The sequence below is a fragment of the Neophocaena asiaeorientalis genome, unplaced genomic scaffold (assembly GCF_003031525.2).
Source record: "Neophocaena asiaeorientalis asiaeorientalis breed wild unplaced genomic scaffold, Neophocaena_asiaeorientalis_V1.1 scaffold118, whole genome shotgun sequence".
NCBI classification, from domain to species: domain Eukaryota; kingdom Metazoa; phylum Chordata; class Mammalia; order Artiodactyla; family Phocoenidae; genus Neophocaena; species Neophocaena asiaeorientalis.
In genome coordinates this window covers 8,938,769-8,963,621 of record NW_020175528.1, presented here as the reverse complement: position 1 = coordinate 8,963,621, position 24,853 = coordinate 8,938,769, and the positions used below count along the sequence as shown (strand labels likewise).

Below are 24,853 nucleotides of genomic sequence, written 5' to 3'. Positions count from 1 at the left end.
GATACTGTGTTTTGCACACATAATCCTGTTAACCCACACATTATCTTTGTGGGGAAGGTACTGTTTTTTAATCCCCATTTCACAACTTAGGAAGTTGAGACTTGAGAAAGTTAAGTTAAGCAGGGTTCTGAGGTTGCCAGCAGAAAGTGGCAATGAGGTCAGGTAACCCTTGAATCCTTTTGTTTTGTTTTGTTTCATTTTTGGCTGTGGCACGCAGCTTGTGGGATCTTAGTTCCCAACCAGGGACTGAACCCGGGCCCTCGGTAGTGAAATCACAGAGTCCTAACCACTGGAATGCTGGGGAATTCCCAACCCTTGAATTCTTTTTTTTTTTTTTAATTAATTTTCATTGGAGTATAGTTGCTTTCCAACCCTTGAATTCTTTACACCACTGTCTACATTATCTTTAACATATTAGTGCCAAGATTCCTTCCCATAATCTTCTCCTTATGTCATCAGAACTACAGGGATCTGTAGCTCTTTAAATTTAGGGCAGTAACTTGGAAGGGAGTAGAGAATGGACTTGAGGACACGGGGAGGGGGAAGCTGGGACGAAGTGAGAGAGTGGCATGGACTTATATACACTACCAAACGTAAAATAGATAGCTAGTGGGAAGCAGCCACATAGCACAGGGAGATCAGCTCGGTGCTTTGTGACCACCTAAAGGGGTGGGATAGGGAGGGTGGGAGGGAGGGAGACGCAAGAGGGAAGAGATATGGGGATATATGTATACGTATAGCTGATTCACTTTGTTATAAAGCAGAAACTAACACACCATTGTAAAGCAATTATACTCCAATAAAGGTGTTTAAAAAATAATAATAATTTGGAAGGGAGAATTCCTAAATTCACTTCAAACTTATTACTCATAAAGTCTTAATCAAATTACCCAAATTCTTTTACCTCTTTTTCCTAGGCAGTAAGAGATATGAATTTATTCCTGTTATTATTTTATTGCGAGGTAGAGATAATAGATGTGAACTCTTTAGAGGAAAGCAGTACCAGTCTTATAACAATAAACTCATCAGCTGTGATGTCTTGTTTTCCTAACTCACCAGTCTTTCCCTTTTTTGTCCTTTTTGTGCCCCCTGCAGTTTAAACAGTGCTTGGTGAATAGTGAGCATACAATAAAGAACACTGAATAAAAAACAGATACATAAAGTCAGAATATTTGAGCAAAACGCACATCCGGTGCCAATATAAGATCCCTTGGTAGTTTTCTCTTTAACCCCCCCGTCCACTGTGGGGTGAAATTTGCCAGACTCCATTCCAGCCGCCCCCCTCCAACTTCCTTCTGCAAACATGCCCAGGATTCAGTCTTGAGTGCTCTAATCCAGAGGAAAATGACTTATTTTAAAAAGCAGTAAAAACACCACATTCCTTTGGCACAGGATGAAGACCAGCTCAGCTTTTCAGCCGTTGATCTTTGTCTATTGTTCTCCAAACAGTAAACCACTATTTCCACACCGACAGATTGCAGGCTGCAGTTCTGTCCGAGTCCTGGACTCCTCATGAATATGAACTGAAGGGCTCTGACCCAGAAAGTGGTAGGTAATCTCGGGGAGGGGGCAGGGGGGGAGACAGGTAAGGAAGAAAAACAGGCTTGATGTAATTCTACACTCTTGAAATCTCCTGCAGGTTCTGAGCAGGGTAACATGGGGTCTTGGAAATGTGGAAGCTGCCTGAGTAGTCTGCTGATTCCTCTTGCACTTTGGAGTATAACTGTAAACATATTATTGTATTTCCCCAACGGGCAAGCTTCCTATGCATCCAGCAATAAACTCAGCAACTACGTCTGGTATTTTGAAGGAATCTGTTTCTCAGGTATTATGGTAAGTGTGACTTTGGAGACTTGGGATTGCAGAAGGGGGAGTTTTTACTAAGCATGAACTTGTTCCTAGTGAAAATGATGAATCATGGAAAAATCATTCTTCTAATCCTTGGTTTGGGTTTGGAAGATGGATGGGGGTGAAAAGGCAGGTAGTCCATAAGGACTTGGAGGGTAGCATTGTTTTCAGTAAGCTGCTTACTTATGTAGCTCCAGCAATGCGGGAAATTAGTCCTAATGAAAGTTGGTGGGACACTGGCCTATAGAAATAGCATAACCTCGTGAAAGCTGTGTGTCCACTTATGCTATTTAATCTCCAGTGGCATTGCTCTTTCCTAGAAAGGATTTTCTGTCTGTACTCAGGATTTCTCTAGCTTGGAGTGATATTAAGACAGCGGGAAAAGCAGAGATTTGAAGATTCAGACAAACTTGAGTTCCAGTCTAAGCTCTGTCATTTGTGTCATGAGATCTTAAAGCAAGTTACTCAATGTCTTTGGGTGGGTGTTGATGAAAACTAAATCAAAGTATCCACAGTAAGAATCCACGGATGTTTTTCTGACGACTTTGTGCTCTTTAAAAACAAACTGATAGTAAATCATGTGGGCAACTCAGAGGAAAAGAAGTTTTTCCTGATCATATCATTTCTAAAAAAAAAAAAAACACACTGTGTACTGTAAGCTTTCTATACCAACAAGAATGCAAAAAAAAAAAAAAGAAAATCCATTATAATCTATCTCTACATCTCTGTGGGTGTTTAATTATTATAATATTTGAATAAATACGTTGGAAAGCAGTTTCATTTATTTGTCATTTTGCACGTTAAATTAATAAACTTTGAAATATGAATACACAGTGCTGCTGAAGGTGCTATGTGCTAGGTACATAATGACTGTTGGTGGTGGTACTATAAATAAATGCAAGCCTTTGGGAGACATTTTTCATATGATATATTAAGATCCATGAAAATGCTTATGTCTTTTGACTTGGTAATCTTAAACCTGAGCATACATTCTGAGGAAATAATCCAGAATAAGGAAAGAAATGTATCCATAGATGTTTGTGGCAGCATTATTTATAATAGCAAAAAACTAGAAGCATCCTAGCATAGACATGGCAAAATAGATTATGGTCCATTCACTTTATAAAGGATGAAAATTGTAGTTATGAACATGTAGCAACATGGAAAACACATGTTATTTTATATTAAGTGATAAAAGATATTACAAAATTGTGAATACATTATGATTGAAATTATGTAAAATATACACATGTGGGAGTACATACTTAAAAACATGTGAGAGTAGTGGTATTTGGGGTAATTTTCCTCCATTATTCTTGAGCCCTCTGTATTGCAGCTATATTTTACAACAAAAAGGGAGAGAAATTTCTCTTTAAACACGGGCTATGCCTGTGTTTCTCCTTTGGCACAGGACTCTAGGATCTAGGTCTAATTATTTCTAACAATATTGTAATGAGGTTGGTTACTGCACCTGGTTTATTGTGGCTTATCTTGTCATTGTTTCTCTCAATATATAATTGTAATAAGTGGAAGATTTGCAAGACATTACTAAAGTTAAACCAGAATCTCTTTAAAATTGTGTTAATTAATGGTGTTGAAAGGAGGAGAATGTAAGACTGTTTGCTTATATTCCATGTAAAATTTAAAACTGTAAGAAGAACCTATTCTCTAGTTTTCACTGTCTAGGAATTCTTGAAAAATATTCTTTCAAGGTCAAATCCTCTTTGGAGAAAGGAGAGGAATATAGATAAATAATTAAATGGATAGATAAATAAATGATGGCTGAAGGAATTTGGAAACTGGAAATATTCACTACAAGGAGTAAAATAACAATGAACTCAACTACAAGATTCAGTACTGAACAGTGGAAGGAAAGGATAGGTGGAGAATTTGCCAGAAGCAATTCATAGTCCATACCTGCCCAAACCAAGGACTATAATCTTGGGTTGACCAAAAAGATAGTTCGGATTTTTCTGTACCTGAACAAACTTTTTGGCCAACCCAATAGTAAAGAAATCCATGTTCTTTCCGGAACTTGAGCCCTTTCTCTAAGATACCAAGAAAGGGAAGTAGAATACACTGAATTCTCCCAGTTTGTTGGCTTCATACAGACAAAACCCACTGGAAAATCTGAATCTAAGATGATCTGAATACTCGGGGACATTGAATTTACTTTATTTTGGATTAAGAGATTTAGTTTCAGAGTAACCATACCTTTCACCTGGATTCCCAGAGGGCAGTAAATAGAAAGAGGCTGGCAAATGGCAAAGTCTGGTGAATGGTTTTCCTTTGTCCTCCACAACTGAGTCAGTGAGAAGTGCGTGCTTGCTGCAGAGGGTGCTATTCTCATGTCCGTACCATTTGCCCCTCCTCAATCATTAGCTCTTGATAACTGATAACTATGATAACAGCTAACATTTATCAATCACATGTTATGAATCAAGCACAGTATTCAAAATTTTACGTACAATAGCTCATAACAACCCCAAGAGGTGAGTTCTCAGCACCGTTTTGTAGGAAAGGACTCTGGAGTGCATACAGTTATTAAGTGGCAGAAGTGGGATTTGAACCCAGAGCTGCCTGATCCCAGAGTCTACGCTCTGAAACACTGTGCTCTGATTATGAGCATGACTGCAAACAAGTATTCCATTTCTGATATCTTTTCTCTTCCCTACTGTAGATGCTTATAGTAGCAGCAATTCTTCTTGTACTGGAGAATGATAACAACTATAAGTGTTGCCAGAGTGAAAACTGCAGCAAAAAATACATGGTAAGAACAATAGTGTTTTGAGGATGGTTGAGTGTGCTCTGGCTTTCTTTCCTCTCACTTGGGGACATGAAAATATTGACACTATTGTACCCTCTCCATCATCCTTTCAGTTCAGAGCCCAAGCGTTTCCTCCAAATATTATCTATTTTGTCTACCGTTTTCCTCCACTTTTGTTCTACTGATATTCTTCTAGCAATTCAATATTTAAAGATACATGAAATTAGAAAATAAGGTTACCTTTTCCGAACTGGGTTTCTGTGAGTCTATTTTTTCCCTTATCAACTTTATTGAAGACTAATTTACATATAATAAATGCCATCCATTAAAAGTGTAAAATTCCATGAGTTTTGACAGTTAACTCTACCCATGAAACTAGCATCATAGTCAAGATATGGAACATTTTCATCACCCCCAAAAGATAATTGTTGATCTCTTTTTGTCATTATAGATTAGTTTGTATTTTATATAAATAGAATCCTACAGTATTTGTCTTCTGTATCTGGCTTCTTTCACACAGCATTAGATTTATCTCAGAGTTGGGTATATACGATGTACATTTTTAAAGCTAGAACTTTAAAGATAATTACAATAGAGTCAAGAGAGAACAATACAACCACATTTGCTAAGCCTATGCTCAACACACAGGCACTGGGTTCCTGTATTTCCACCATCATCCACCTCCCCCTCCTCCTGTCATCATCATTTATTCATATTTGCATAGCACTTCATAGTTTGTTCACATTTACCCAATGAATTATATCATTGCTACTCCTGTTTTATAGATGAGTCACCTGTGACTCAAAGAGAATATGATTCATTAACCAGGAGGAGCTTTGCCAGAGGTCTGGGAGGCATTCTTTGCAGCAGTGGTTCCACATGTTGTCTGCACATTGCAATGATCTGGGAGCTTGGCCTTAGAATCCCACCCCCAGAGACTCTGACTTAGTTGGTCCGAGGTGCAATTACATTTAAATATGTGGCCAAGATGGTATGGCTTACTTTATTTGACTGCTGCTTTTGGAAGATTAAATTCGTTGTTTAATTCACCATTGTGCCCATAGTGGGGAAGAATTAGAAGACCAAAATACTCTCCCTGTGTGTGTGTGTGTGTGTGTGTGTGTGTGTGTGTGAGAGAGAGAGTCTACTTTCTTAACCAGTTGAATCAAACATCCCCCAGTAACTGTTGGTATTATACTACAGAAAAGCTTTCAAAATGGTCTAGGTGAAGCAATGGATTCAGGTAAATTTTAACCTATGTACTCAGGGAATTTCTAGAAAAGAAATGTTTGTACCGTTAAGTATCTAATAAAAATCCACGTGTTCAATTTGCCTTAACTTATTATTAGCATCTCCAGCACAAATGGATGCTAGAAATAACGTAGAGTCTGGACACTGTCATAGTCAACATTGGATGAGATGACTGGCATCTCAGTGGAAAGAGCAGGAGGAAGGGAGAGAGGATTCCCTGGATTTTCTGCTTGGTTCTTTCAAAGTATGCTCTAGGATAGGGGTCCTAACTGGTATGCCCCCAGATGCCAAATAGCTGATGGCAGTGAAATATGTAGACATTAGAGCAAATTTTCTATTTAAGGAAGAGAGGGAGCTGCTACTCATGTCCAGCCAATTGCTACCACTACGATATTGGGCAATAATTCTCAATTTTCAATAGGAAGTAGAAATATGGAGTTTTAAGTAAAACTTCACAACTATAAAATGTTGGCAATTAATTCTCATTTAAACTAAATAAAACACATCTTGCAGGCCAGATTTGAGTCTGCACCAGTTTGTAACTTCTGAAGCTCTGGAATGGAAATTTAGGTCATCTAAGATTCATTTTGTAGAGGAGAAAAAAAGTTTCCTCAACCCTCTTTGGGTCCCTGGTTGGGTCTGAAAATTAATCTGATGACAGGTTAACATGAGAAAAGCATACAAATTTTATTGAATTTTTACATGTACATGTGTGATTTCACAAGAGAATGAAGACCCTGAAGATGTGACTAGAGCAGGAAGCATCTAAACTTTTTAGATAAAGAAATAAGAACTTTGTGAAGAATTGACAAGACAGGTTTGGGTTAGGGATAGAAAAAGGTGAAGAAGTAACTAGGAAAATAAGGTTTAGTTAAACAACATTTATTTATACAGAGTTCTTGGCCCCAAATTTTAGTCTCTGGTAATAAGAATGTCTTCCTTCCTCCAGGTGCAGGGAGGGTATCTTTCACCTGGGCGTTTTATGACCTGTTTCAGGGAAGAAGGGTGAGAAGGTCGGGGAGGTTAGAGTGAACTTCCCTCTTCTGCCATTTCCACAAACTCCTTCGGCTTAAGATATTAGTATGCCAAGATGCCATGTTTTGGAGCAGCACGACCTGAACCCCATTCCTTTGTGGTGTTGCATCTTCTGCCAACATTCTGTGGGTTGTTATCACTGGAAAACAAATACTGGCCAAATAAGGGCACTTGAAATAATAGATAATATTTTGATTATGCTTTTCACTTTTCAAATAATTTTTATATGCATTGTATCCTTTAATTTTTGAAACAGCCCTATTATGTAGGCGCTGTAACCATCTACATCATCTACGTTTTACGGACAATGACACTGTGACTCAGAGAGACTCTTATTCCCACTTTATTTTGAGGCTTACTTCGATTGTGCAATTGTATCCACTCATTAGATTGTAATTTATACATGTATACATACATATATATATATATTATGCTATGGTTGTAAATTCACCAAATGGAGAAATTCTTCACTGATCTTTCCAGCAAACTGCTTAAGGCCATTTGGTAAATAAGGAGCTCAATCTTTTGAAAACGTCCTTCTTCCTTTTTCAAAGATGACACTGGCAAATAGGTAAATACTTTTTTACAAAGTATAACTAACAGAAATCTACTGTAAAAAAAAACTATTTATCTCATCCCATGACAAGGCAAAATTCTATTAACAATCAATATGAAAACATAACTTGAAAGAGCTTTCCATCATATGTGAAGTTGCCAATGAGATTACTAGTATCAAATAGGAAAAAAGCATAATTGTTCTTTCCTTCTTTGTGTTTTAAAAATACTTTTTTTCTGATTTTCCATAATGATCATGTATTGATGTTACATTTATAAAATAACTCCAAGCAAAGAAATATAATTTGATATAAACTTTGTTCCAAAACTTGCAGGTTTTTTGTTCTTTTTCTGGTCTCAGCTTTTGAATTTATCAACTGACCACTGCATGTTTCTGTTTGGCCATCCTACTCTCACTCGAAATCGACATTTTTTAAACTAAATTAAATTTTCTCCCAAACAATACTGCTTTTCTCGGCATCCCTATTTCTGTCTCCTTTTCACTCAAGTCCCAAACTCTGGAATTTTTTTCAGCCCATCTCCAGCTACTCATTTCCTCCTCAATGTCTTTTTGTCCAGTGTGTGTCTTTGTTGCCACAACTTGATGTTTTCTCCACATGGAATTCTTATCTGGGGGCTCTCTCACTTCTGGCTGGTGTGCCACCACTGCCGGAGTAATTTTCCAAAATCATTTATTGGTTCATGTCACTTCCTTGCTCAAAAATTAATTCCACGGCTTGTTAGAAAAAGAGCTATTCCAGGTCTAAGGCAGCATAAATTCAAACTGATCTTGGGACATCTTGTGCCAGGAAGCAAGGAAGTGTTCAAAGAATGATAGGAGTATGTTGAAGGGTACAGGAATTGACTTGAAGGGATGTTCCTTGTTCAAGGATGTTCAAGGGTTCCCTTGAACCATTTGAGCATCGAAAGGAATAATAACAATTATGAGTTATAACATAATGAATTAGAAAATCCATGCGTCCACAATATTACAGAAAGAGAGGGGCAGAGGAGAGAAATGGGAAATAGAAATTCTTCTGTATAGAAAAATGATAACTTACAAATGCAGGAGAAATGAAAAATTAGAAAAGCAGTACATTACAATCGCTTATTGTGATAATCGGTGATCAGTGAACATGAGGGTCATCAGTAGATGCTAAATCCACCTGTTGACATGTCTTTAGGGAACAAGATATGACACAGTCTTGAAGTATTACCTCACAAATGCCTTCCTAATAGCAAAGTAGAAAATGGACATTTATAGATCTGAAGGACACCACTTTAACCAAGAGATCAAATTTAGCATCATCAGTAGAAGTGAGAGGCCCATAATGTACCCTGGACTCTCAACCACTGCGCCACCAGGGAAGCCCCACATGTTCTCGTCAAAGTGTTTAATCCAAGTCCAATTGTGAGGAAACAATCAGAAAAGCCCTGAACGTGGGACTTTCTACAAGACAACTGGCTGGGATTCTTTAAAAACAATTTAATATCCTGAAAGAAAAAAGGCAGCAAGACTAGTGTAGATTAAAGGAAACCAAAGAGATGTAAACTTGTGCCTAAACCTTCGTTGGATCCTGTACAAAAAAGGAATAACAATTGCAGAATAATAGAATATCTTTATTCTTGGGACATAAGTGCTGGTGCGTTTAGGGGTGAGATATCCCAATGTCCGCAACCTATTTTCAAATGGTTAAGGGACAAAAATGTAAATAAATATATGTGTTTGTCGATGTACATATACATACAGAGAGAGAGCAAGCAAAAATGGTAGCATAGTCACAAAAGTTGAGTCTAAGAAAAAGGTACTATACTTTCAACTTTTTTGTAGATTTGAAAAAAAATTTTAATCCAAGGCTGTGGGAGAAAAATCCACTTACTCTGAAGGATGAAGTCCAGTCTCCTTGATCCAGCATCCAAGGCCACCTTCTGCCTGGATCTCCCAAGTTACACTCATGTTATAAGTGATATAAGGGCTGGATTGTGTCTTATCAGCCCTGCTTTCTCAGTTTTAGCACCATGCCAAGCTTCTCCCCTCTACTCATCTGTAGGAATCCCTTTTAGATCAGATCAATCTCCTTAGTCTCACAACTTAGCTTGTACGGATCTGGCGGTGAACATTGCTCATTCTTTCTACTCAAATGAAAATACCCACCTCCCCTTCAATCCCATGCTCACTTGAGTATAAACATGACCATCTAGGCTAACACATGATATTTCCCCACATATTCCTGCGTGAGAACATATTCAAATATCATCTTCATAAGAGAAAAACAAGGATCATAGATTTTGATTCTTAGAGAACCCACCCTACCTAGAAAATAACCTGTCTTCAATAAAGAAGTATAGATTGATTGATCACATCCTTTCATTGCATTTATGTATGAGTTGATCATTATTTCAATATCAAAGCTCCAGAAAAAAAGGGGAGAAATTTAGTAAATCAACTAATTTTCTCTATGGAATGCCAAAGAAAAATATCATTTAAAAACTTATTTTTAAGATCAAGTGGGTTTGGATTAAATGTTTCCTTTTTTTCTGTGGGCATTTGTTATTACACAGGCTGCAGTAGGCTTGGATGACTGGGGAAGTTACCTATCTGATCACGTATTCACAATATCCCCTTGTCTCATTCTATGGCACTAACCTCCTTCTATGTTTAATTTAGACACTGCTGTCGATGATCTTTTCTGCCCTTGGAATTGCTTTCTCTGGATACTGCCTGGTCATATCTGTTTTGGGCCTTCTTCAGGGCCCTTACTGCCGCACCCCTGATGGCTGGGAGTATGCCTTTGAAGGCACTGCAGGACGGTAAGGAATAATTCCCTGATCTGGGAGGAGGTCTGAAAGTCAGAAACACCTGGCTGCATGCCTATACTTATTTTCCATGATCACTTAGCGGTTCTGTGTCTACCTTAGTCCAGAATGTTCCTAATAGTTTACTAATGTCCAGACCAATTTGTTCCTACACTGAACTCTGTTTAGATCTTTTTTTTCTCCAGTCTTTTAATGTCACATGCATTCACTATTTTAAGGCTGTCGTGGACATTTCCGAATGAAAGGCGTGTTTCTGCCGTACTGCAGAACAGGGCTTCGTCGTTATTGGGGTCTGGTAATTGCTGGAGCTTGGGGCTTGGGTGGCTCTGGGAAGTCAGTCTTGTTTTGTGGCCAGGCTGGACATGGAGTCTGTTACAGATGTGAAAGGGCTTGGCTGGGAGAGAATCACAATGCCGTTGGATGGTGCCATCCGGAGCTATACAATTAGGGGTCACGCGGAGGTAGAACCAGGCAAGGTGGGCAGCCAAGTGAGATCCAGGGACATGAGTAGGTGCAGGATTTTGTGGAAGGAGCCAAGAGCTTATGGAGCATGTACTGAACAAGAGTCCTAGGGGTAGCCTTGCTCCGAAGGCTGGTAGTTCAGTCAAGCGTTGAGGGACCCAGTCCTGGATCACAGAATGCCTCACACTGGCATTGTGCTGGCTCATGGCCCTACCAGCTTGGGAGGGAGCAGGGCCCAGACAGAGATACAAGAAGATCTACTCAATCTCTCCCTGTCTTGTACTGCACAGACAATTCCAATGGAATAAAATGAAGGAGTGTCGGTACCATTCCCTGGGGAAGTTACACTTTCTTCTCAAATCCCCATGGCTGGCTCTATTGTTCAAAGCCCACATCCATTTGGAGTTTTACCTGCTCACCTCAGCCTGCACAGCACAACTGCTTCTGTGCCCATAGCTGCCTTTATTCTAAAGTGTCCACGAGGTACCCCATGCTGTGAGCAGAGCTCTCCCTCAGGTCAGGAGAACCTAGAAAATTAATTCAGGTCTTTCTGAACACTTGAAGGAGACACTCCTTTGGGATTGAAAGGGCTCAGGAAAGGGGACCCTAATGTAGAAAGTCCCACTGTGTACAAAGAGTCGTTCTTTATGCCACCAGCCCCTGAACTTTTCCCCACCCCCAAAACAAGTAAGCCTCCAATTTCAATGCAGGAATCTCAGGCTGCCCACATGCCTCTTCATTCCTCCTTTAAAGTTGCCCTAGATATTTGTATTCACCTGATTCCAGCTCTATAAAAGTGTTTAGAGGTGAAAAATTGGAGGCCATGAAGGGAAGCTAAGTTTCTGGGCCCCTAAAGAAGTTTCCAAGGCTTGGTGAATGCAAGGTGGAACAGCTGTTAATGTTGAACAAATCAGCTGAAAATTGCCCAAATCACCTCTTCATGTGTACATTTATTCAACAAATATTTATTAAGCGCCTATTATGTCCCTGACTTGGATTAGGTGCTAGACAATCAAAGATAAATTACACAGGTTCACTTCCCTCTAGAAACTCACACAGATTTGACAGAACATTCTGCTGAGATGGAAGCCTTAGAATGAACATTGCCCTTAGAGCACAGAGCTTCAGTGCTTGTAGATCTGGGCTGAAGTCTCCTGTCTCCTACTTACAAACTGTATGGCCTTAGACAAATATCTGGATATCTCTGAGCCTCTGTAAACTGGAGATAATAATCATTCCTACCTCACAGAACTGAAAATTAAACAGAAGTAAAGCACAGCTTAGATTTAATAAATTCTCGACATGCCGGATTTTATTATTCAAATCATTACTTTGCATAACCTTCTATACCACATGATGGTCTTCCATCTGCCAAGTTGACAGCAAGTTCAGCCATTAAGTTCAGCCATGGGCATGGTGACCAGCGAGGATCCTGCATCAGTTTCATTCAACCAGCATTTGTTGATCTTTGCAATGCCCCAGGCACTGCCTTTGGCCTTAGACATGGCCATTTAGAGATGTATAAATCACAACAGAGTTCTCACAGTACACTGTGTAGTGAGGAACCAGATATACAGATATAGCTATAGATAGAATTACAACATAACGAAGTATATGTTTTGTTAGAACGATGTACAGAAATTGTGGAGAGAATGAGTATCAGGGCAAATTTCTCTATTCCTTCCAGACCCTGATAGTGCATTTATGACTCATTCCGTTGATACAAGAAGAATAAATAGGACCGTATGCTAGGAGAAAAAGAGAAATCCTGCAAGGCATCTTGCTTTAAAGTGTTGGATGATCTGTACAGAGTATATACTGGGAACAGTCTAGAGTAAGGATCTGAGACTGAGTTAGGAGTAGGAGGGTGTATGAAGTGGGTCTAAGGAAATGATAACAGGAAATTACATCTGTATTGTGCTTTATAGGTTCCAAAGCATTTTTACATACGTCTCATCAAATATTCACAATAACCCTAGGGTTAGATATTTTATACCCATTGCCCAGATCAAAGAGGTAAAATCCCTGGCCCCAGATCCTACAGATCCAGGAGTTCTGACTCCATATTCAGTGCTGTTTATCCCTTGAGACCTAAGGTCCATTAACAATACCAAGAAATTCTCAGAGTGCCTCTGAATGTCCCAGAGCATAGAGAATAAGAAATAAAGAAAGGGAGGAAAGAGAGAGTTAAGGACCACTTGGCTGGCACCAAGGTTGCTTGAATTTCTGTTTTGAAAAAAGACATCTTGCTATCAACAAGATATTTACAAACAGCTCTGCCCTGTAACTGGGCTTGATTGTTTTTGTGGGGGGATTTTTTTTTTTTTTTTTTGAGGAGACCAGTTTTTAATTTCCATTTAGTTCAACAAAGAGAGTGTCACTCTTGGAGAAATGTTAAGGGCCATAGCTGACCTGGAAGTGGGCAAAAGACAGGATAATTCAGCATGGTTTTAAGACTATCTTAAACGTGGAGGTGGTTTATTTCTCAAAATCCTGTGCTACGCTAGACTGATTAAACCATTCAGTCTTTTGCTTTTCCACCTCATAATCTCAATCTTTTTAAGAGCTGCAGAACACACAGTGGACCCCAGACCAGCAGCATCAACATCACCTGGGAACATAGAAACACAAAGTCTCCACCCCATCCAGACCTTCTGAATCTGAAACTCTAGGCTGGGACCCAGCAATCTGCATTTTCACAAGCTTTCCAGATAATCTTGATGTATGCTCAAATTTGAGAACCATTGTTCTAAAAGGCTTTGGGACAGAGTCTAAGAATAATAGCATCATTTCTCTTTGCTCTTTTACCATCTGTGTGATTTTATATCCAGTGCTAGCTCAGCCCTGTCCCTGATAGCCTAGGCTAACTTTGGACTCCTGGGAAATGGGCAATCTCTACCTCTCTTGGTATTGACATGTGAGGCCTTTCATTGCTGTTGAACTCTTCAGTATGCATCTTGCCTCCTAAGTGAATTAGAATTGTCTGAGGCAGGCACCATGTTCCTAATAAGCATAGCCCTGTGCTGTGCAAACTATGTGTTCAATTGTGTGCCTGAATAATTTTATATATTCATTCACATTTAATAATATTGTTTTTTAATCATATATCAGTATCTTAATTTCCCAAACATATGAAAACTTGTAGCCTTCTTCCTTGGACCAAGTCTTTAGGCTTGGCCATACATCATGTTGACCATTTCCTTCCTCTCTCTCAGTTTCCTTACAGATTCTAGCGTATGGATTCAGTGCCTGGAACCAGCACATGTAGTGGAGTGGAACATCATCTTATTTTCTATTCTCATAGCTCTCAGTGCTCTTCAAGTGATTGTCTGCCTCATCAGAGTAGTCATTCAGTTGTCCAAGATACTGTGTGGAACCTATTCAGTCATCATCCAGGTAACAGAACCCCACTGGCACCTGTACCTCCTCCATTTTACCCCCACTGTCCAGGACTCAATGGATCTTGTTGGAAGGATTATAGAATTCCATCATTTTCTTTCTATTCCTACTGCCCTCATGTTTACTCAACCTCTAATACCTCAATTTTTTCTAATATTCCGATGTGTCTGTTGGCTTATCTAAGTGGATTGAATCGATGGAAGAACTATAAAATCACGTTCCATGTTGTATGGTGAAAACACCACAGGTGTTTTAAATGAGCAATGTTTCTATGTAGAAATAACTCAAAGCTCAAAGAAAGCTTACCATTTATTGAGAATGTCCCTGTTCATAAAATAGTCGAAGGCTCACAACCTAATCCCAGTGATATAATTTCTCTTTTGAATGCTGCTACATTCAAATAATCCTTTTTTATATTGAGTCGTTAGTGAGTGGTTTTGAAGAAGAGAAATATGTCTTTATCCTATTGAAATTACTTCTGCTTCATCTGCTAAAATATTAACGTTAATTTAATTATGGTGGGAACTGCTAAACCTATCCAGCAAGTCCAGAGTAAAGAGAAATCACGAATGAGACATCTTATACCTTGTTTAACAACATATAATGTATAAGACCTTTCCTGGTAGTTTCAAGTAGATATTTTCCTATTCTATCATGTTTTGCATATAAACTATAAGTTTAAGTTGCTACTTGGATTATGGATTATTAATCAAGTCAAGTTTACTCACCTTGTTTCTCTTTCTTTCTTTTTTTTTTTTTATAGCCTGGAATCATTTGAATAAGAACAAGAATGTTTTTCTTTATCAAGATATGGTCATCTACCTTGTGTCTATTGTTTGGACTTGAGGGCCATATTCAGATGATGGCTTTTTTCTCCAGTTGGTATTTATTGTCCTCACTGGAAGCGCCTTCCATTTAGAATTTTTTTCTAAAGCTATATGTGTCAGGATCTTCAGAAATATTCATACCCTTTGATCAAATAAATCCAATTTCTATAACCTATCCTATGAAAATAAATAAGAATATGAGATAAAACTTTATGCAACTACATATATTTGAAAATTATTTAATATTCTGGAAAATTAGAAATACCCAGAAAGTCTAACTTTAGGGGAAAGATTAAATAAAACATGGTACTTTGGTTGTAATATTATGTAAAATGATGATTTAAAGATTATGAGTAGTACTATGTGAAAAAGCAGATTACAAATTTATGTTTACAGTATAAGCGTAACTATCCAAAACAAACAAAACAAAACCAAATAACCAAAATACAGAATAAAAACTAAATCTAGATGGATTTACACAAAAATGTCAGCTGTGGTTGATTTTGGTCATAGGTGACCCTTCCTACTTGTCTATATTTTCCAAGTTTTCTTTATTATGTTTTATTATTAAAATACTTTTTTAAAAAAACATATTTTTACTATTAAAAGGTTTGCTATTTTTCCAACTTTTAAAGGAATACACTTTTTCCAAATGTTTTCCAACATTGACTATCTGTAAACATCACAGAATAACACTTCAATCAATGTTCAGTGGGGAAAGCAGTGAGATAGATAAGCCACAAAATGTTGTACACAAATTTATATAATCTAATTGAGCTCTTGGCATTATTTTTTTTAATTTTTTTAAACATCTTTATTGGAGTATAATTGCTTTACAATGGTATGTTAGTTTCTGCTCTATAACAAAGTGAATCAGTTATACATATACGTACGTTCCCATATCTCTTCCCTCTTGCAAATCCCTCCCTCCCACCCTCCCTATCCCACCCCTCTAGGTGGTCACAAACCACCAAGCTGATCTCCCTGTGCTAATTGACATTATTTTTTTACTCCTGGTGGTGAGTATGATGAGCTACAAGAAGTAGACTTGAAATGAATGAGCAGTTGAGGACATGCTCAGTGGATTATAGAAAGTGACCACTGACCAGTTGATACCTGTTTCATGGAGAGTTACCACTAAATATTTATTTAAAAAAAGTTTTTAAAGTAAAACATTTATGAACTTTCTACTTATACTTGGCATGACCTTCTGGAGGACAGCTGTCATGTTTTATATTTTTCCATCATCCGTAGGGCCTAGCCCAAAGCAGACATAGGAGACACTCAATGTTGGACATTCATGCCAGGCTCTTCTGCTCCTCATGGCTGCTCTGCTGAGTACCGGTCTCCATCACGGACCCATTGGGCCTTAACACTTCCACCACTTCCCCATTGCCCTCCTCCATGGACACTGTCAACATTGCTCTACCAACGCCTGCCTGGCAGTTGTAGCCAGTAGTCTGGAGAATGCCTCTCTCCTTGGTGCCTGCTCAACCTATAGCCTCCTTTAAGATAGCTGCCCTGTTCACAGCCTTTGCTGAAGTGAGCATCTTGAAAGCAAGCCATGTTGGGTACCACATGACCCCCATGACCTGGACTTAGCTGACAGAACTGGGAACGGCACCCAAGCCATGGGCAGCCTATTGTCACTCTAGTGGCCAATGATTTAGCCTAAAGTGAAACACTGTCCAAATGAGATTGGTGGTTATTCTTGCTTGAAAATTTGAATTATGAAACCAAAAATGAAGCCACGCAGACATTGCTGCCAGGAAAACAAAGGATGAGGAAGAAAGCCAGCCAGAGAGTATCTGATTACTCTATCAAGCCCACAAGCTTGTCATATGCAGCATCCTCTTTCTCCAAAAGGCTCCTCAGTCCTCTTGTAAATGAACTTCTGGCAGGTCAACCCCACCAGTTTGTCACTAAGACTGTCTCCATTGTGTTTAGATTCATTATGGTACCATACATTGAGTGGACCATGAACAGATGTCATCTGAATGACTCTACCACGGAACTGGAAACAATGTCTAACAACAGGGGCACAGTCAAATTCAGTACAGTATATCTATCAGTAAATCAAATATTAACACAGCCACCCAAATTTTGTATTTAAAGAGTATATGCTGATGATGCAATTTTAAGTAAAAACTGTATATAAATCTTTGTGCGCAGTGTGAACCCAAATTTTAAAAGAAGCCTACAATTACATGTAGACGTGTATAAACGTCCAGATACGTAGAAAAATGACTGGAAAATACCTAAATGTTAATAATTATCACCAAAGGATGAGATCATGAGTTACATTTCTTGTCTTTGCATTGTTCTATATTTTCGAATTTTCCTTGCATTACTTGAAGAATTAGAAAAAAATGTCATTTAAAAAGCAAGTATCCTCTAATCCTTTCTGTAAAATCCATTTGAGGACCTTAAAATAGGAAAGAACTGGACATGAAGTTATGTGTGTGATAGCCCTTTTCCTTACCTTTTTTAGAAGATACTCTTTCCATTTTTTAAGTCTCATATTGAATATTGCCAACTAATCCTAATTAAGAATGATTTCCATTTTGTTCATTTATGCTCCTATAGTTATTATCTCTCTCTTATTTTCCTTGCTTCTTTCTCATTGTACTTTTCCTGACTTTTTTTTTTGTTGTTGTTAGTTTCTGCTTTATAACAAAGTGAATCAGTTATACATATACATATGTTCTCATATCTCTTCCCTCTTGCGTCTCCCTCCCTCCCACCCTCGCTATCCCACCCCTCCAGGCGATCGCAAAGCACCAAGCCGATATCCCTGTGCCATGCGGCTGCTTCCCACTAGCTATCTACCTTACGTTTGGTAGTGTGTATATGTCCATGACTCTCTCTCACCCTATGACTTCTTAAATTGAAAGCCTAGCTTATTAATTTTTAACCTTTCTTCTTTTCTTAAAATAAGCATTTACGACTATAGTGGTTCCCTTTTACCTGCTGGAGATACGGTCCAAGGCTCCCACTGAATGCCTGAAACCACCAGTAGTACTGAACCCTATACATACTATTTTTTCCCTATACCTATAAACCTATGATAAAGTTTAATTTACAAATTAGGCACAGTAAGAGAATAACAACCATACTTAATAATAAAATAGAACAATCATAACAATATATTGCAATAAAAGTTTGTGAATATGATCTCTCAAAATATCTTATTGTTCTGTACACACCCTTCTTCTGCTGCTGCTTATGATAACATGAGATAATAAAATGTCGTGATGCAATGAGATGAATGATGAAGGAATTGTGATGTAGAGGTAGGCTACTATTGACCTTCTGACCCTATGTCAGAAGAAGGATCATCTGCTTCCTGTTCTCATGGATCATTGGGCCATGACGATATTGATGATGATTGGATGTCAGGAGTGGACGATGTCAACGGCTGGGGATCCCAGGCAGGACAGAGCAGGTCAGCATAAGATTTCATCACACTGCTCAGAAGGCATGCAATGTAAAACTTATTTAATTGAATCTTGAATTTTCCACTTAATATTTTCCATTTAATATTTTCAGAAGGTAAAACACAGAAGGTGAAACCACAGACAAGGTGGGGACTAGTCTATGCATTTTTCTTTAAGTACTGCTTTGGCTGCATCTCACAAGTTTTGAAATGTTGTATTTAACTTCTTATCCAGTTATGAATATTTTCTACTTTATGATTTATTTTTCAAGCTATGAATGTGCTTTAAAATTCCCAAATATATGAGTTTTTAAAAATTTTTTTAGCTTTCCACTTTATATGTATTTTGATCACAGAATATGGTATATATGATTCGGATACTATGAACATTTTTAAGACTTGTTTCATGGCCAATATTTATAAGTGTTCTATGTACTTACAAATTATGCTTTCTCCAAATATTGGGTGTAGGATTCTACATGTGTCCATTACTTCAAGCTGTTAATTTTGTTGTTCATATGTTCAGTATCTTTTCTTTTTGGTTGTTTGCTTGATCTAGGGTTTCATGAGGATTAAATGATTATATTTATGTACACTAACTTATAATATCTATCTATTATATATGTATGTTTACATAACATATAATATACATTTATATATTTTATATATATAAAGCAGTGTTTGGCATGGATAAGATATATAAGTGGCCTAAACATAGTGGTTTAAAATGTACTCTGGAGTCAGAGTGCTCAGATTCACATCTGGGCTCTGACTGATTAGCTGGTTGACCCTGGTCAAGTTTACTTAACCTCTCTGTGCCTCAGCTTCTGAATCTGTAAAACAGGAATAATAATAGAGTTGCTGTGGAGATTAAGTGAGTTAGTACATACATATAAAGCTCTTAGAACCATGGTGACTTAAATCTGAATCCAAGTGCAGCTGGGGCAGATTTGAAATGGTTGGACTTGGAAATGCCACAAATACCTCAGAAGGGAAAGAGGCTGGAAGAAAGTCACAGGGTCAGAGGGACAGCACAGGCTCAGGAATCTGGAGAGAGAAAACAGGCAAAGGTAAGAGGTTGCTAGGCTAGATAGAGTGAAGGAGAAACCAGCACTTCCTTTTATCACACGCTCCGAGACTGTGAACATAATCGCCATCATACTCAGGTTCCTAAAACCCCTGCCTCTGGTCAATACACTTCCATCCCACTGAAAAGCTACAAGGAATAGAGGCAATTCAAGGTTACTATTATGAAAAACACTACGTATATTCAGAAAGACTCCTGCCAGTTCTGCTTCCTGCTTTGTGAGATGAAAATGGGAATTAGGGATAAGATTCCAGTACTTGCAGGAAACCAAGGCAAGGAGTCACGCTTGAGGGTGCATAATGGGGCAGGTGTGGAGGATTCGCAAACCTGTTCACTCAAGTAAGAGCCAATCCATGCCTGACCCAAGGAACACAAGCAATACAAATTAAATGAGTTTTCTGGGTTAATATAAAAACACACACATGCATGCAAGTACGCACACGTGCACACACACTTCCAATTTCATTCCTGCCTAAAATCACATTAAATTTACAATAAAGTGTTCTGGTTTTTTAAAGACATAAACTTACAAATATGGGGAAATTAGGGGAGGAGACAACAGCAATAAAAGTTTGGAAGCTACAAAGCATATTGATGATATGTAACTGACAAAAACAACTCAAGAAACATGAAAATCCCAAGTTATCACTGGAGGAAACTGAGAAAACCTGATTTACACCTTGGAATCTTCAAAAGACTCCCAAATGGATAACACCAGATTCCTCTGGAACTGGGAGTAAAGGAAGACCTCTAAAATGAGAGGGATTGGGTGCATCCCTGTATCCCCTCTCCTCTCCATGCCACCGGGAAGGGGCAGACATCTGAAAGTTTATTCTCTGGAAAGGTAAAATAGAGGGTCTCTGAATTTGAGAGACCCAGATTCACCAAAGATAGGTCTACTACACCAGAACCAAAGAGATTAAGTGACTGGTATATCCTGAAAGATGAATGCTAAGGCACACCCACCTCCAAGCCCTCTTAACCCACTCAGCTCTCAGAATGCTAGCAGCCAGAATTTTACTTTCCAACTTGGAGCCTCTTTCTAAGGAGTCTGACCAGTGCAAGAGGAAAAATGTAGATTCTTACTGTGGTAGGCTGAATTATACCCCTCCCCAAAGGCCCATGTCCTAATCCTTACGCCTGTGAATATGTTACCTCGAAATGGACTTTGCAGATGTGATTAAATTAAGAATATTAAAATGGGGAGATTATCCTGGATTATGCACATGCGTCCAGTGTAGTCACAAGGGAGGCAAGGGTATCAGATTCAGAGAGAAGATGTAAGAACAGAAATGGAAATCGGAGAGAAGAGGAGCTGCTACAGTGGTGGCTTTGAGGATGGAGGGAGGGGATCAATCAAGGAATGCAGGCAGCCTGTAGAAGCTGAAAGAGTCAAGGACACGGATTCTTATCTAGAGCTCCCTGAAGGAATCCGGGACTGCTGAAATCTTGATTTTAGTCCAGCGCCACTGATTTCGGACTTCTGCTCTCCAAAACCCTAAGACAGGAAATTTGTGTTTTATGTCTCTAAGTTTGTGGTAATTTGTCACAGTAGCAATAGGAAACTATTATAAATAATTTGAAATTCCTCAATGATATTTAAATTCCTCAATAAATGGCTCACCCAGCTCACCACGCGGCAGTGAAGTTCAGAGCCAATAAGCCATCACACACACACACACACACACACACACACACACACACATTCAATTCCAATCAGCTTTCTTCCATTCATTGCCATCACCAGATAGACAGGGATCCCCAAATGCCTGATGAAAGCCTCCTACAGGGAAGTTAGAAACCAAAACAAATTTAAATAAAGATCAATTTGGAGGAAACCAACTTGGAGAAAAAGCTTAAAAAATATATATATATATAATTCATTCCTCAGAAAGATAGAAGATTCTGTGTTCATGAAAAAAGAAGAGAATGCTATTTAAAAAGGAACATTCAGGGCTTCCCTGGTGGCGCAGTGGTTGAGAGTCCGCCTGCCGATGCGGGGGACACGGGTTCGTGCCCCGGTCCGGGAAGATCCCACATGCCGCGGAGCGGCTGGGCCCGTGAGCCATGGCCGCTGAGCCTGCGCGTCCGGAGCCTGTGCTCCGCAACGGGAGAGGCCACAACAGTGAGAGTCCCCCGTACCGCAAAAAATAAATAAATAAATAAAAATAATAAAAAGGAACATTCATAGAACAGAAGTAGAACTCTTGGGAATTAAAAAGATAGCATAAACAAAGAAGTCAGTAGAAGATTTGGAAAATGAAGTCAAGGTGTTACTCAGACACTAGAGCAGAGAGAGTAAAATATATTTTTTTAATGGTGCTAAAACTGAGAAAAATAAAGAACCTGTCAGTCTGAGGAGTCCAATACTAAATAACAGGAATTTCTATAACAGAGAAAATGGAGGACAGAAATCATTATAATTCAAGAAAATTTCATGAAACTGAAGAGCATGAGAATCTGGATGGGAAGCTTATACCAAATGATGTTTAAAAACCTCCAGCTGAAAGAGGGTCGTCTATGTGCTTCCAGAGAAGAAAGAACAGGTCACATATAAAGTATAGGGAATCGTATATTGGCTTTAAGCTTCCGAACAGCTAAATTGGACAAAGACTATGGAGCAATGCCTTTTAAATTCTGAAGGAAATTATTTCTATGATACATGATACTTTCTCATGAGTCAGTTCTCAAAAAAATCCCCCTTCCAAGAAGCTTCTGGAAAATGCACTCCACCAATGAAAGAATTCCTCTTCCTTCAAGAAGGGGAAGAAATAGAATTCAGGAAACAGAATGTAGAACACAGGAGAGAGGTTAGCGGAATCCACGGAAAGAAGGGAAGACTGTTCCAGAGCAACACCTGTTTGCCAGGTGTAGAGCAACCAGCTCACTGGAGCAGTGTGACTTGACAGACAGAAATGCCCAGGGCAGTCTTCAGCAAGGGCCCTGCTGCCAACGTACCATCCTTTGAATGTCAGGACAGCAAGCCTGGCTGCGATGTTTATCTGTATTTGGTTTGGCTTAACCATGTGCTGAAGCTGTTCCTGCCCTCCTTTCTGTTCTCCACTGTTTGGATCTCCTAAGGGCACTCCACTCCTGAGAGCTGGAGGGGGGCTGTGGAGCCAGACTGTGACCCGGAGACTTTCAGCTTATCTTCTCCCAGGAACATTCATCCAAGAGTGGCACAGTCGCCTCTCTGAATACAAACTGGTTTATGCTCACTATTATTTTTTCTTCAAAAATAAACAACAGGGGGGACTTGACAGTCCAGTGGTTAAGACTTCGCCTTCCAACGCAGGGGGTATGGGTTCAATCCCTGGTCAGGGAGCTAAGATCCCACAAGGCTTGTAGCCAAAAAACCAAAACATAAAACAGAAGCAATACTGTAACAAATTCAATAAAGATTTTTAAAATGGTCCACATCAAAAAAATATCTTTAAAAAAAATAAATAAACAACAGGGACTTCCCTGATGGTCCAGTGGTTAAGACTTCCTCTTCTAATGCAGGGGCTGCAGGTTCGATCCCTGGTTGGGGAGCGAAGATCCCACATGCCTTGCGGCCACAAATCCAAAACATAAAACAGAAGTAATATTGTAACAAATTCAATAAAGGCTTTAAAAATGGTCCACATCAAAAAAAATCTTAAAAAATTTTTTTAAAAAACCAGCATATGTTTTAGGGATAGATACTCAGGTAAAATCTTTAAATGATACAGAATAAAATAATTTACTTTCCAGGGGATGAGCTGTGTTCACCAAGGTAGATTCTAGTGTCACCCTGGCGGTTGGTTCCTGGATCTTTAACAATCAGTCGTGGATTTCACACAAAATGTTTTATTGAAAGTCTTGGGAAATTCAAGCTCAAGAAAACCCCCAAGCACAGCAACCCAGAGACTCACATTAATATTGAGGTCTTTATCTCATTCTCCAAAATTTCTCAGCCAGTTTCTGTGTAACCCAGATCTGGTCCTGCAGTTCCCTCCATGTGGCTTCGGATGTTTGAGCTCTGGTGGTGGTAAAGTTCATAACTTGTCACTCTAGGCACTAAGGTTAATATATCTGAGCAATGCTAAAAATGTTTAGAGAAATTTATTTTTATCTGTAGACCATCTTGGGGGCAAGCAACTTCTGGACTCCCCCTCCACCCTTTTATCTTCAACAAGACTCTGGCTCTCTACTTGCTGAACCACTGCATCTAATGTAGGGATACAGCAGAAGGCACTGAATGGAAGTTGGAGCTCCGTTAGGCTGCGAGCTGGGGATTCCTTTGTAGATGAAGAACACAGAACCCTGCTGATTGAGTACCACTGAGCTCTCTTGGCATCAGGACATGAGGCCTCAAGGATCCTAAAGTTATTACTGGCAAACCAGAAAAAAGGCCCTAGAAATAAGCCTGGGAAATGAGCAAGATGTGGGATTCTCTGCCTCAGGGAACAGGATGAGGTACACCGGCTGACCCTGCAGCCCTAGGGAATCCATCAGGTCTACCATGGTAGGAATCTCTAGAAGTACAGATGCTGCCTGTCATCGAGGGGTCTTTCATCAGCCTCTCTGAACTGGAAAATGAGGTTCCTTTTGGTGTTCTTGGATATGACAGAGCAAGTTTCTGCTCTGCCTCTGAGCTCTGGGCTTCCTCTTCACCTACTCTAGCAGAGGCAGATAGACTCAGCCCTAAGAGTAAGGGCAGAGAGATTGACAGGAAACATTTGCAAGAATCCTAGAGGCAGTTCCTGGTGTCTTGGGTCAGCTTCTGCAATACCATAAAAAACCCTAAGGATGAGTTCTTTTTGACCGGATGTCTAAGAAGATAGCCAGGGGGAAGGACTGAGACAGACTAAAAGAGTCCAGGGGTCCAGATGAGGTTAACTGTCACTACTTATAGGTTTTTGGAGTTCAGTGATCAGAAATAGGGTTTGATCCCTTATTTTAATGAATGATGAGTAAATAATACTAAACTCATCTAGTGAAAGTATGTTTGGGGAATAAGATATGTATTCAATCTCAAAGCATCACCTTTGAAATTACTAATTAAAAAGGGGAAAGGTACCTTTCTAATGGAGAGATCTGGCAGGCATCACCTTCTTCAAGTGACCAAATTGAGTAGAGCAGACACATCAGTGCCTCCTGCATTTCCCCTTGGTTCACCCAGTAGGGCTTCTGCAGACAGTTCCAGGGCAGGCAGATGACTTTCTGCATCTCTCTACCGGAAGGTGTTCTCCAGGTGAAGGAGCACACTTGCACAGCGCACAGGGCAGGCCAGAAGTACTTGGGGGTTAACACCCCGTAATGACCTTCAACCAGTGAGCGTTGGTAGATAAATTCCATAACTTCCTTGCCTTTCATTAGGATAATTCTGAGGGGGAGTATTGTTC

At 39.2% G+C, this 24,853-nt stretch overlaps 1 protein-coding gene across 1 annotated transcript; it reads left to right on the top strand.

The window, feature by feature from the left end:
- The first annotated feature begins 1,383 nt into the window (after nucleotides 1–1,383).
- Nucleotides 1,384–15,282, top strand: TM4SF18 (transmembrane 4 L six family member 18). Its single transcript, XM_024769097.1, has 6 exons — nucleotides 1,384–1,548; nucleotides 1,640–1,833; nucleotides 4,529–4,618; nucleotides 10,125–10,267; nucleotides 13,951–14,131; nucleotides 14,898–15,282. Exons 2-6 carry the CDS (start codon nucleotides 1,657–1,659, stop codon nucleotides 14,910–14,912), a joined length of 606 nt encoding a protein of 201 aa, XP_024624865.1. The 5' UTR covers nucleotides 1,384–1,548; nucleotides 1,640–1,656; the 3' UTR covers nucleotides 14,913–15,282.
- Nucleotides 15,283–24,853: the final 9,571 nt, after the last annotated feature.